Source organism: Gobio gobio (genome assembly GCF_949357685.1).
Source record: "Gobio gobio genome assembly, chromosome: 11".
Taxonomy (NCBI): domain Eukaryota; kingdom Metazoa; phylum Chordata; class Actinopteri; order Cypriniformes; family Gobionidae; genus Gobio; species Gobio gobio.
Genome location: NC_137104.1, coordinates 24,859,753 through 24,875,037, shown reverse-complemented (window position 1 = coordinate 24,875,037; position 15,285 = coordinate 24,859,753). Strand labels below are relative to the sequence as shown.

The 15,285-nt window shown below is 36.3% G+C and overlaps 1 protein-coding gene across 1 annotated transcript; it reads right to left on the bottom strand.

The window, feature by feature from the left end:
- Positions 1 to 4,938: 4,938 nt before the first annotated feature.
- On the bottom strand, positions 4,939 to 13,676 carry cthrc1a (collagen triple helix repeat containing 1a). The gene is made up of 4 exons (XM_079829526.1): positions 13,489 to 13,676; positions 11,315 to 11,533; positions 8,629 to 8,845; positions 4,939 to 5,737 (listed from the first exon to the last, which is right to left on the bottom strand). Exons 1-4 carry the CDS (start codon positions 13,606 to 13,608, stop codon positions 5,595 to 5,597), a joined length of 699 nt encoding a protein of 232 aa, XP_079685652.1. The 5' UTR covers positions 13,609 to 13,676; the 3' UTR covers positions 4,939 to 5,594.
- Between the last annotated feature and the right edge of the window lie 1,609 nt (positions 13,677 to 15,285).

Sequence of the window (15,285 nt, the reverse complement as noted above, 5' to 3'; positions counted from 1 at the left end):
CAAAAAATGGTTCAGGAATGGTTTGAGGAGCACAACAATGAGTTTGAGGTGTTGACTTCAAAATTCCCCAGATCTCAATCCAATCGAGCATCTGTGGGATGTGCTGAACAAACAAGTCAGATCCATGGAGGCCCCACCTCGCAACTTCCAGGACTTAAAGGATCTGCTGCTAACATCTTGGTGCCAGATACCACAGCTCATCTTCAGGGGTCTAGTAGAGTCCATGCCACGATGGTTCAGGGCTGACGGTTTTGGCAGCAAAAGGGGGACCAACACAATTTTAGGAAAGTGGTTATAATGTTATGCCTGATCAATGTGTGTGTGTGTGTGTGTGTGTGTGTGTATATATATATATAAACTGTATAAGCGCATTTGTGAGGTCAGGCACTGGTGTTGGACGAGAAGGCCGTGCTCGCAGTCTCTGCTCTAATTCATCCCAAAGGTGTTCTATCGGGTTGAGGTCAGGACTCTGTGCAGGCCAGTCAAGTTCCTCCATACCAAACTTGCTCGCTCATCCATGGACCTTGCTTTGTGCACTGGTCCGCAGTCATGTTAGAACAGGAAGGGCCCATCCCCAAACTGTTCCCACAAAGTTGGGAGCATGAAATTGTCCAAAATGTCTTGGTATGCTGAAGCATTTAGAGTTCCTTTCACTGGGCAAGCCCAACCCCTGAAAAACAACCCCACACCCTAACCCCCCTCCACCAAACTCCACCCTCTACTTGGCACAATGCAGGCCGAATTGCTTCCACTTTGTTATAATACCAGTAACAGTTGATCGTGGAATATTTAGTAGTGAAAACATTTCACGAATGGACTTATTGCACAGATGGCAACCTATCACGGTACCACGCTTAAATTCACTGAGTTCCTGAGAGCAACCCATTCTTTCACAAATATTTGTAGAAGCAGTCTGCATGCCTAAGTCAAGTCAAGTCAAGTTAACTTTATTTATATAGCGCTTTTTACAATGCAGATAGTTTCAAAGCAGCTTCACAATGTTTAACAGAAAACTTTTGCAACAGAATTTGATTCGGCTGTACAGCCGCTCTGGAGAAAACGATGATGTCATATCTCATTTCAAATATCATATAGTGACAATGTGGGCAGATCATTAATTTAGTTGATATAGTTAATTTAGTTTAGTAATTACATTTATTTGGATGTTTAGTTGAAAATTTAGTGTCCCCAACTGAGCAAGCCAAGCCAAAGGCGACAGTGACAAGGAACCAAAACTCCATCAGAGGGCATAATGGAGAAAATAAACCTTGGGAGAAACCAGGCTCAGTCGGGTCGCCAGTTCTCCTCTGGCCAATTAACAAACAGTGTATGCTTATTCTTCTTCCTGAACAGTGCTAGGAACAGTGCTAGGAAGACTGTTCCAGAGTTTAGGTGCTAAATAGGAAAAGGATCGACCGCCTGCAGTTGATTTTGATATTCTAGGTATTATCAACTCGCCAGAGTTTTGAGACCGCAATAGACGTGATGGAATGTAATGTGTTAAGAGCTTGCTCAAGTACTGGGGAGCTAAACCATTTAGTGCTTTGTAAGTAATAAGCAAGATTTTTAAATGTATGCAATGTTTAATAGGAAGCCAATGCAGTGTTGACAGAACCGGGCTAATATGGTCATACTTCCTGGTTCTAGTAAGAACTCGGGCTGCTGCGTTTTGGACCAGCTGCCGTTTATTTATTAAGCGAGCAGGGCAACCACCCAGTAGAGCATTACAATAATCTAGCCATGAGGTCATGAACGCATTAACTAACTGTTCAGCATTTTGCATTGAAAGCATATGCCTTAATTTAGATATAATTTTTAAGATGGTAGAATGCAGATTTACAGATGTTCGAAACGTGGCTTTCAAATGAAAGATTGGTATCAAAGAGCATACCCAGTTTCCTCACTGACGACGAGGACTTGACAGAGCAGCCATCAAGTGTTAAGACAGTATTCTAGGTTACTACTTGTGTAGTTTTTTTGTCCAATAATTTAAAATTCATTTTTTTCTGAATTAAGTTGCAGGAAATTACTAGTCATCCAATTTTTTATATCAACTATGCATTCCGTTAATCTTATGAATTGGTAAGTTTCGTCAGGGCGTGAAGAAATATAGAGCTGGGTATCATCAGCATAACAATGAAAACTAACGCCATGCTTCCAAATGATATCTCCCAGTGCTAGCATGTACAGAGTGAAAAGCAATGGTCCTAGCACTGAGCCTTGCGGTACTCCATACTGAACTTGTGATCGGTGTGACATCTCTTCATTTACTGCTAAAAACTGATAACGGTCAGATAGGTATGATTTAAACCATGCCAATGCAATTCCACTAATGCCAACATAATTTTCGAGTCTATTCAAAAGAACGTTGTGGTCGATAGTATCGAACGCAGCGCTAAGATCGAGTAACACTAATAGAAAGATACAACCACGATCAGATGATAAGAGTAAATCATTTGCAACTCTGATGAGAGCAGTCTCAGTTCTATGTTACGGTCTAAATCCTGACTGGAAATCCTCACAGATACAATTTCTTTTTAAAAAGGAACACAATTGTGAGGATACTGCCTTTTCTAGAATTTTTGACAGAAAGGGTAGATTTGAGATTGGTCTATAATTGACTAATTCTGTAAGAACAAGTTGCGTTTTTTTAATAAGTGGTTTAATAATAGCCAACTTAAAAGTTTTCAGTACATATCCTAATGAAAAGGATGAATGAATGGTGTTAAGAAGAGATGACCTCTGGGAGCATCTCTTTTAATAGCCTAGTCGGTATAGGGTCAAGCATACATGTTGTTGATTTTGATGATTTAACGAGTTTAGCCAATTCTTCTTTTTCTATAGCAGTGAATGAGTGTAATTTTTCCTCAGTGACACAATGCACTGTCTGATGTGATACTGTAGTAGACGGCTACATGGTTATAATTTTTTTCCTAATATTATCAATCTTGCACGTAAAGAAGTTCATAAAGTCATTACTGCTGTGCTGTTTACAAACATCAGAGGTTGAAGCTTTATTTTTGGTTAATTTAGCCACTGTATTGAATAAATACCTAGGGTTGTGTTTATTTTCTTCTAAGAGAGTCGATAAATAAGCAGATCTAGCAGTTTTTACGGCCTTTCTGTATGCAATCATGCTCTCTTTCCACGAAATGCAAAAAACCTCCAGTTTTGTTTTCTTCCAGCTGCGCTCCATTTTTCTGGCAGTTATTTTAAGGGCCCAGAGTGTGCTCGTTGTACCACAGCATTGGACTATTTTCTTTAATCTTCTTTAAGCGCAAGGGAGCAACTGTGTCTAAAGTGCTGGAAAAGAGAGAATCAATAGTTTCTGTTGCAACATTGAGTTCCTCTAGGCTATCTGGGATGCTGAGGAGATGAATCTGATGAGGAAGATTATTTACAAAGCAATCTTTAGTGGCGGCAGTGATAGTCCTGCCATATTTGAAGCGAGGAGACGGCTTTGCAACCTTAGCTAAATTAAGTATACATGATACTAGGTTATGATCTGAGATGTCATCGCTCTGCTGCAGAATTTCAACGGTATCAACATTTATTCCATGTGACAATATTAGGTCTAAAGTATGATTAAGGCGATGAGTGGGTCCTGAGACATGTTGCCTAACTCCAATAGTTTAGAATGTAGGTTGTTTAGAATGAATGTCCTAGGTGTTAGATTTTATACACCTGTGGCCATGGAAGTGATTGGAACACCTGAATTCAGTGATTTGGAGGGGTGTCCCATACTTTTGGCAATATTGTGTGTGTGTGTGTGTGTGTTTTTAAATGAAAGAAATTAAAGAGACCACTGCAAAATTAGCAGTTTCTCTTGTTTTATTATTTATATATCTGTTTAAGTAAAATTTTAAAAATTTATTTATTCTACAAACATTTATTCCAAATTTCAAATAGAAATATTGTCACTTAGAGCATTTATTTGCAGAAAATGACAACTGGTAAAAATAACGACAAAAGATGCCATGCTTTTAGACCTCGAATAATGCAAAGAAAACAAGTTTATATACATTTTTAAACAACACAATACTAGAAGAGTTCAGAAATCAATATTTGATGGTATAACCCCGATTTCCAATCAGCTTTCATGCATCTTGGTATGCTCCCTATCAGTCGGTCACATTGCTGTTTGGGCAACTTTATGCCACTCCTGGTGAAAAAATCCAAGTGCCTTGGCTTTATTTAATGGCTGGTGACCCTCTTGCTTACAATCCAGAGGTTTTCAGTGGGTTCAGATCTGGAGATTGCAATGGCCATGACAGGGTCTTCATCTGGTGGTCCTCCATCCTGCATTGTCCTGTACGAAAAACCAATCCTTCGAGTTGGGGAACATTGTCAGAGCAGAAGGAATCAATTTTTCTTTCAGGATAATCTTGTACGTGGCTTGATTTATGCAATATGTGTAATGAGCAATATTTTTTACAGCATTTATTAACCTGTTAATATTTGCTATTAAAAATGTTCATATTCATGCTAGTTCACGGTTCAATAGCTAATGTTAACAGGATACAACTTTGGATCTAAAAACGTATTCGTTAATGTTGAGATTAACATTACCTAAGAATAATTAATGTTGTAGAAGTATTATTACTTCATGTTAACTAATGTTAACAAATGAAACCTTATTGTAAAGTGTTACCGTGTTTTTAAACGTTTTTGAAAGAAGGCTCTTATAGCTGCATTTATTTGATCAAGAATACATAAAAAATAGTAATGTTGTGAAATATTATTATAATAAATAATATTAAATAATTTTAAAATGTAATTTATCCCTGTGATGGCAAAGCTGAATTTTCAGCAGTCATTACTTCAATCTTTAATGTCACATGATTCTTCACAATCTTTCTAATATTCGGATTCTGTATATCTTATTGTTATCCATATTAAAAATAGTTGTGCTGCTTCAAATTTTTGTGGAAACCATATAACATTTTTCATATTCAGCATCCTTGCTGAATAAAAGTTTTAATTTCTTAAAAAAAAACTTTTGAACAGTAATATATTACAGTAAATAAATTGAGATTTGTTTCCACATTACATTTTTTAATTGTGAGGTGAAACAAGACTCTGACGTTTTGGTAATAAAAAAAAAACAATGGATACAAAAATATCTAGTTCTAGTCATCCAGGCACAAAGAAGAACCACTAAATAAATATTAGCAAAGCAAGGATCATCTTTGTTGGACTCTCTACATAAAAAAATAACAATATGATGGCAATAACATGGTAAAGTGATGGCATCTTAGGTTAACATTACCATATTAATTTACCATCAGCACAAGGTACTTTTTCATCATTAAAATTTGTATCATGGTATTTTCCAAAGAACCATATAGTACTAACATGATACTTATTTCTCTCTAATTGTCTGAACTGTATCTAAATTGAGCATACTGAACATACTGAAGTCTTAACTGTCACAATACTGAGCCGGAGAATCATAATCTTATACAACATGAGAGTTGTACAGAATCAAAGCAACACTATTAGCTTTAATTTGTCCCATTTCTATGAGGAAGGTCCTTTCTGTGAAAGGAACATGATGTCGCTGTCTTCTATTGCCATGGTGACGACGACAGTGATCATTTTGGAAGCTCTTCGATGATCACCCTGGATACAGAGTTCCATCCTGTAGATGCGTCACCACGAGGGTAGTCGGCACAAGTGCCCACCCATATCCCAACATCCACCAGACCAGCCTGGATCCCCTCACAGAGACCCTCAACTGACAGAAAAAAACACAAGCAGTAGCGCTCATCAATATTGTATATTGTAATAAATGTGTTATTATATAGGCAGATACAAATTTCTCTTGTATTAATATTAATTAAACATAATATCGTCACCTTCCTAAAATAATTCCTTAAAGGCCCACTGAAGTGCTTTGAAACACGCAGCATTATTCAATGTGTTGACGTAATTTCCCCTGAAACGGCTCAAGCTGTTAGCAGCTCCTCCCCTTTTTTGAAACAGCCAATAGCGTTTCGTTAATTTCACAGTTTGACTAGAACCTTTCTGTTTGGTAAAGCCAGAGTTTCCTCCTAATCTCTAACCGTTTATCATCATAATCTCCTCCATATCACTTTGAAATACAGCATTCTGTGCAGAATTTAAATGGGTCCGATATGCTTTGTTGTATGCGCCGACTTGCGCATATGATCCGCGCTGCGCTCTCGTCTCGTGTCTCTAGTCAACGGCTCTGGTCTTGACTATGTGTGTGCACTGCTGCGGTGCGCATTAAAGTAATGTGAAACCAGACTTCATTCGCCTCAACTGAAAGCATATTTACACTGTCTGAACCGTTTCCTATCGCATGTATAGTGCGCTATGTGCCATTCACTATGTAGAAAATAGTAAATGTGTGAACAGCTGACCGATTTCAGACGCAACTTCAGCGTTTATTTATAGTGTAGGGGTGGGCGCTTCAGATTCTAGAGACCATTTGATTGGACAGAAGATTTGATGAGAAGGTGAAGTCTGCGATGATGTCATCAAATTCTGTGATCCATTTTAACGGAAGTGAGATAAGTTTTGAATGCTTATATTTCCTAAATGCGAATTTTGTCATTGTTTTGGAACACACCAGCTTATTGATAAACTTAAGGCTAACATAATCATAAAAGCTAAAAAACTTAATTTTGATTTCAGGGGGCCTTTAAGTAATTTTTTGACAAAAAAGATTTTTTTGCATAAGTCATCTCATGATGCTGGCCACCTCTGGTAAAATCACCCACATCCTCAGTTGAACAGATCATGCAATTCTACCCCTGTAGTATAATGTCAAGAGTGTGACTTAGGCCGTTTTATTTTGCCTAAGTCAAAAGACAATGAGATTTAGGCAATTTTACAAGCTTTTCAAGATGGCAGCTGCATCAAGAAGAATGACCATCTACTCAACCTTTGAAGTTATTGGTTCAGTTTTTTGTGTTTTCTCAGAAACCTGAAAAAATGACTTGGGCAATTATTTTAGGAAGGTGACGATATTAAACCTGATTATATATATATATATATATATATATATATATATATATATATATATATATATATATATATATATATATATATATATATATATATATATATATATATATATATATATACACAAACTCATAACACAAATAAAAAAAATAATTGTATTAAAATATTCATAGCACGAAATAACTTATTTGTACCAACTTAAGTATAGATATTTTGGTAGCACTTTATTTTACATGTACAAATTATATACTTATTGTAGTAATTACAATAACTGGGTAATAACTAGGTACTAACCCTGAACCTACCCCTAAACCTAACCTTAACTCATGTAGTTACCTTTATATTACTTAGTACTTTATTGCTAAGTACACTGTAAGTAATTTGAAAGTGCAAAATAAAGTGCAACTGATATTTTTAAGTATTTTATCAAGTCACAATTGTTTTTAATTAGTGCTGTCAGTTATTAATAAATATTTATGAAATAATGTAAAGTTGTTTGTTTGTGGCATCAGTATATATTCATCCAAACAGTTTTTAATCTATTTAATTGGGATTAGAGAAAGTATTTGAACAAGTTACAAGTTTAGTTTTTTAATCACAATTTTTTATTTATTTATTTGTGATGTCAGTTAGGGCATATATTTCACTGGAATCGGTTTAGTTTATTAGTATTATTATTTGTGCACTGTGCAGTCAGTTCAGTTTTGCGAAATGAATTCAAATTGTATCTCAAATCCCTGTACAATATACTGTAGATAAGATGAGCAATGATGAGTAAGTGTAGAGTGAATGCTGAGATGTGAGCTGGTGAGAAACCACACAGAGCTCTCAAATTCCTCTGGTCTCTCTGTAATTGCAGCATAGATGGTTACAAAAACTGCCAAACTGCTTTTAACCACACAAAAGAATACTCAAAGGAATCCATGTGATAAAGATATCTGCATGGGAGTTTCTGCTTCCAAAAAAATTAAATGTGTGAATCTTTACAACAGTGGATTATGGCTATGGAATAATGGTATTTCAAACAGAACAATATTTTTAAACAGTTCTGATCACGAGAAAGTGTAAGTCATGTGATTAATGAACATGTGATTAAAAAATTGACAATCTGGTTAGAAGCAGAAGTTTTCAATGCACACCTTTTTGTACACAATATATGTGGAGTGTATATTTTAATGGAATATATACTTTGGTGGTGTCAATTGGAGTCCATTTTATGTTTGCTATGTACCATATTTTGGAAACCACAAAGCCATAAATAGATGTGAAATGTATCTGCATAATTGCAGAGTGTGTGATTCACACATGCAGCCATAAACAAGCATTATGGTTAAAAATATTTTATGACATCAAGCTGTTTTATTTTAGAATATATGGGAATGAATTAATGTATGTATGTATATTTATGTAGTTAATCATAAGATCAAAGTGAATGAGTTTGAAATATGTTATTAATCATTTTATTGGCGATATTTCTATTGTGTTTTTTAAGTGTCTACACAGTATTTATTTTATTTGACTATGTACAATTTGTATCATCTTTGCAATTTTGTAAATGTTCTGACAAAAAAAACAAAACAATGATCTTATCTTACAGATCAGGTAAAACGCAAAGGATATATAGTTTGTAAATGGTACCTGTGGACGTCCTGTGTATGTTTATGGTGGAGTTGAGTTCAGGGCTGCCCTGGTCCAGGTAAATGATGGATTCTATGGGTAACGGTCCAGTGCATTCTGCCCCATTAAAGGTGAAGTACCAGCGCTGACAACAGGCCATCTTACACTTAAGCCTGAGCGAACCGCTAAACAGCACACGCAGAGCACTGTCTGGACGATGCTTGGTGAATGTGCACTCCTGTGAAAGAGAAATCAAGACATGTTCCACTGTTAAATCACAGAATGAATGAATGTCTGAATAATCATTTTTAACCTATGTCTATATTATAGTGTCTTATAGACTATTTCGGTTTGGAAACAATAAAGTGCTGGAAGGATGATGTATTTTTGTAGGCTAAATCCCGGAAACTAATTGCATTTTACCACTTCCGGTTCCAGCACCCTGAAGACAATGGGTTTTTTGAATAGATTTTTGGTTAAACGCCTGAAATAAGGTCTGTGTTTAACCCAAGCTCAAGCTATTTTAGTCCACCACATAAAATACATCAGTAATACCCCACTTGTGGTTTTTAAAGCTTTTACTTGTCTTGATAAAGGCAGTTGCTAACAAGTGGCTAAATGGGACTACAGAGGCTGTCTGAGAGTCGGGACATTAAACATCATCATGCTAGTCTGCTTTCACAGCCTTATAATGTTTATAATCGTGCTTTTGCAATATATTCTAACTCAAACTTTCAGAGAATTAAAAAAATAAATAAAGACCAAAGACTCGAAAGCTATGGTGATGCTGAAGTCATGTGAATGTAGTGTGGTTTGTTTATAGCCTACATTTAACTTTTTACTCATGGCGACTGTACTTCAAAATCCATTAAAAAAAGTGTTAATTGTCATGATGAACAAAATGTGTAAGAATTATAAACTTTTGTTTGTTACAGAGGTTATTTTCTGCAATAATCCAAAAGCCAATGGAAAAATACTATTGGGTTTTTGTGGAGGGAACTAGGCTAATGCGAACTGACAGTTTGACATAAATGACATCATCACTGCAGCACTCTATAAACACGTTTAAAGCCATTACCATTGATGTTAAAGTTGAAGTGTGTAATTTTGTTTGAATGTTAAAATACTTCCAATCCATTTGATTTGTCGGTTGATTTCCTGAAGACTATGTGAACACGGTAGCACTTTTAAAACGTTGTGTTTGTTTGAGCAGTCCTGTTTGGCTGTTTGCCCAAACAAAGATGTCATCCTTTGAACTTTTCATCTCCAAACAAATGACGGAAACCACTCATTTTCAGTGTAGAGTAGTACAAGAGCTTTATGAACAAGTACATAACCAGCGAGTGTTCAAAACTATCTCCTTACCGTAGCCCGATTCACAACGGTAAGCTTGTAATAATGTGTTATAATTTTTGAGTGGTACTGGTGGATTTCTGTGGGAAATTCAAGCAAGTCTTTGTGTCATTACGTCACGTCTGTATACATAAAGAAGGAGTCCCGGCTAGAAGGCTATTGCATGTGAGGATGCTGCAGGTGGCGGATAATTTATAGCCTTTTCTCACAGCAGCTGGAATAATTAGATGTATCATTTTGATGGCGGATTGTAATCCAAAAGGTCCAAATGACAATCATCAGTGACAACTGGAGATTCACCCGTAGTCAAAAGCAAAAGATTAGACTGTATGGAAATTGAAATCTAAGTTGCAGGTAACACTAATACACACTAAGGGCCCTATCATACACCCGGCGCAATGCGATGCCAGGCGCAAAGCAAGTGTTTTTTGCTAGTTTCAGCCCGACGCAGTTATCATTTTCACGTCCAGCGCCACGTTTTTTTTAAATAGCAAATGGACTCGCGCCCATGGCGTGCTGGTCTGAAAACGAGGTGTGTTCAGGCGCTATTTTGAGGCAACTGAAAGCGACTGCGCCATTGACCAACAAAACTCTGGTCTAAAGTCAATGCTGCACTATTTTTTGTGTTATTTTATGTGTCAAAGAGGCAAAACTTACAGACTGCAGCTTTAACTAAGATTAATTTTTCATTGTTAGTTCATGTTAAAGCTGCAGTCCGTAACTCTAGCGGTTAATAAACAGAACTGCATGCGTCTTGCGGAAGAACATTGCAGCCGGAGCTTCTCTCTGTTTATGTCTATGTCTCCTCCACAACGGTTCCTACCAGACCGGTCTGAAATAGTTCCAATATAAACACTTATTATAAGTGTATAATGATTCAGGGTAAGACAAAAACACGGTTTGGAAAATGGATTCGTGTTTTACATTCTCATTATATAATTTTTTTGTAAATCTTGAACACAAAAAAGTTACGGACGGCAGCTTTAACCAATGTACTATAGTTAACTAATATAAACAAATGGAACCTTACTGTTACCAATAATTATTTATGTTGATTAGCTCTAGAAAACCTTATTTACCTTTTACCATCGAAATGTTAGTCTGGCATGGCCCTGTTAGCCCCTTCTTATAGCTTTTTCACTAGCGACGGTTTTCCGTTTATGTTCTTGTGGTGCCAATCAGTGTTGTGATGATGTCATTTCCTGAGGCTCCAGTGTCATTAGTCACATAACATTTATGACTCTCAGGTGACTGGTTCAAAACAACCTGGCAGCAAAACTCAGCACTTATTAGCAGTACATTAAGAGAATTTAAGGGAGTTGAATAGCTCTTCCATTAAGAACATAGTACTTACAGCTATCTTGCCCAGATCAATGCCGTAGTTTAAAGAATTCCAAGCACACTGTTTGAAGTTGGGTTTCCAGGGATCATCAAATCTCTCTGTCACACACTCTCCCTTCTCGCCTTTATGTCCATCTCTCCCAGGGATTCCTGGTGTTCCTGGAATGCCATTTATCCCCGGGTTCCCATCCCTGCCTTGCACTCCAGGTACACCCTGCATGCATGCCTGGTACTAATGACAAAAACATGAGGAAAAGAGGCATGGAACTATTTCAGTACTTTTCAGAGGCTTTTGCCTTGTTAATGAGAATGCCACTGATTCACCATGATGCACAGTCTGCTGTGGGTGGGAGAGCACCGTGACGCTGTTCTTAAAGAAGATTACATTTGTGCCGAAATGGCAAAAACAATGAAAACATAAAATTGGATGAAGAACTTGTTAAATCCCCTGAGCACAGTCACTTTATTTAAGCTCTTACACAAAACATGAATATTTACAGGAATTCTGACAGGCAGAATTCTGGGGAAATTTTGAGGGTTTGTTAACACATAAATATGAAATAATAATAACAATAAAATATATGGATTAAGGCGCATTCACACCAAGAAAGATTTGTATCATTCATCAGCTGGAAAAAAATATTGTTCTGAAAGTGTTTCCAGCAATATCGTTCCTCTGTGCCGTTATCATTATAGATGTGAATTCTGCTATTCTTTTTAAATTTAAAATTATTTATTTTTTAAAACAAATCTTTATTGTTAGTTATCGTCCTTGATTTGAACTGGCCTTTAGTCTGTCAGATTTCTTGAGTTGTCATCCAGTGAGTAAGTTTAATTCACTTTCTTGGGGTTTTTCAATAATGACAGTTCTCTTTTGCCTTGTGGTAGTTTTACAGACCAAGCCCATCTCTCACAGGTTTTATGGAATCATACCCATATGTATAAACACCAATGGGATTTTAAAAAATCCAAATGAGTCTTAGTGCTGTGGTTTGTTTGCATCCGCTGATAAGAATGTGGAAAGTTTTTTGTTTCGTTATATATTACTCACTTGCGTTTTAAAGGTAGCCAAGCAAAGCATTTCAAAATTCACCAAGAAATGTACTAAATACAAATCTTGATCACACTTGGCCATTGTGGAAATTATCAGAATTTCAATTTAAGCATCTGTCACACTTTACCATAGTCTCTGTTCCAGTGAGAAGCTGAATGAATGAGATTAAATCAAATTAATTGAGTGAAATTAGTGGATCTTGATTAGCAATATTGAATTTATTTATTACATATTAGACTGTTCTTCAGTTCAGCATATAATCAATTACACCATATGACAGAATTCAGTATATTGTTATCACTGTTGTTTTTATTATTATCTTATTATAAAAATAAAAGTTTTATTTGACTTTAACTTTGATTTGAAATGTGTGTGTGTGATATGCAGACTACAATCTTGTGGTCCATTTACCGTTATACATATTTTTTTTATAGACTTAGTTTAAAATGTGTTCACGAAACAATTCTACAGCATGCAGCATTTTTTCTAAAGAGTCAATTGAGGGTACGGCCATCGAGTAGTCCGAATCATTTTGGCGAATTGATTCGTTTCAGCTTCAAAAGGCTGTTTCTCTGAGCCGATTTTTTCCACCGTTGATGTGTAATTACCGACTATAATTTTAGATTAGCCTAAATTACATAGCGCGCGTCAGCTCTTGCGTTGTTTGTGGTTCCAACACGTCAACCACCTTTGGTTCACAAATTCTTACAATCGAGTTCTTACAAACGCATTGCGAATCGATTCAACTGAATGAATACCAAATCAATGTGAGGGTTAATTCGCGATTCGAACATCACTCCACAGTCAAGCCATTGTTAACACACCAATGTACATTATGAACCTATTCTCTGAATCCATTAAGAGGCTGAATTCTGCCAAGAACTTTTATAGATTTGTTTAATCAATCGCAATTAAACTAATCACAAGCCTACAGAAAACAATTGCACTTTAACAATAATTTACTCCTTTATCCAAATGAAGTTGCAACTTTCATCTTTCCGCATCAGTCTGTTTCAATCTTAAACACATTTTATAAATGGCTAGAAGAGGACAATATTTATCATCTGATTCGATGGCTCTTCCCTATATTTGACCTGAGTTTGCTTTTTAACATTTCTTGAAAACGTGCCTACCTTGTCAGTAAACTCCGCGTCTCTTTGCCGGGCGCTCCTTACTTTAACTTTTTCGGTGACACAGAATGGCAAAGTTATCCAAAAGCAAATGAGAAGCTGAGCCAGTATTTTAACCATCATTGCTACACTGCACTGCAGAGGTTTACAGTGTGCGCGCGCCTGCTTGTTGCCAATGCCAACTAATAACTTTTTCTAAGAGACGGAAACTCTTCTGTCTTCCTGCAGGGGGCGCGTGACAACTATAGACCAGTATTCTAATCTCGGGATGTGTATCATTGAAGATAGATATGTGTGGCCTACTTACATTTCTAGGATTAATAAATGAAAATCCGCTCCAATAATCTCTATTTCATACATAGCTTCATCCTCTAATCACAAACGACTGTGATTGATCCTTCCAGACCAGCGAAAAGAAAACTCACGAGTACCACGTGGCAAGACACCCAAATTATAAACTTCACAGTCTATTCTCACTAACTCCACCCACATTGCTCAGATATTAGTTTAGCAATAGATCTTTTCACACTGTAGTGAGAACACAATAGGCCTAGTAGGCTATCTTGCTCTACTGTAGGCGAACTTAGTACAAACAGCATCTACTTACACCCAGTGTAAATAACATCCTTTTTTTTATTTATTTTTTTACACTAAATGTTGCTAAAGCTGGCCATTCAAAATATCGTAATTATTTTAATTTTAACAGGAAGTGATTTAAAAAAATGTTGTTGTATCACAATGTCATTCACACAAAAAGTCAAAAAGTATCAACCGGATACTTTTTGAGGGAATAAAATGGCTTTGGGGTCTCTTAGGGTGACTTGTGAAATCTTGCGTATAAGACTTTTTAAGGAGAAAAAATTGAATATTGTTCCTGAACAAGTAGTCTATTCATTCTGTGAGGGGCCGTATGTTTATTTTCCCTCTCCTGACCCAGAGGCACCACAGAGACAGCTAGGGGTCTCAGACCACAGCTGAGGTATTTCCCTGTCAACATCCCGTAAGCCAGCCTCCATGCCATATATGAAAACACAGACATTAGCCATATTCATAATGTTATCAGAGGAAATAGCAAACATTTGCCACCAAGATAATTCCATCTCAATTCTGTCTTGAGATGTGGCCGTATTAGAGAAATTCATGTGGATAATCTTAACTGTCCTGTAACTGGTCATTATTTTAGATTTTAAGCAAATGTAATAACTTTATGCCTTTACTAGTTACTGTTATGTTGTTATTGTTAACTAAAACTAAACCTAGCAAAGACCTATAAACACCTTCTAAATAAAGTTGAAATAATATATGAACATTACATGAAAAGACAAGAAATGTTGCATTGGAAACTAATGTAAAATTGAAGTACATAAATATACATTTTGGGGGGAAAACCCACACAATACAGAAAAACATAATATAGAAATTAGTATGTAATGTAATAATGATATAATTTATATCTCATTACTATTTTTAAGGTAAACAATTTAAATTACTTACCATATGAAAACAGAGAAAGGAACCAGCAGATGGCAGAAGCGCTTTATTATAAAACTCCTCCTGTTCAAAAATTACACACATATCCACACCACTTATAAATTGAACTTTTAACGTGATAACTGTGATGTCTCAGTAAGAAATCAAAAGTTACCCAGATAGCAACAAAGTCTGGGCCGAGTCTGGCTTACATTAGGCACTTCTGGCTTAATTCTGGCACTGTTTTTTTCACACTCTTAGGAGCAAAGCATACTACACCTGTACAGGCAAAACATTTTATCTAGACAGTTTCTGTTTTGTTATTATTAG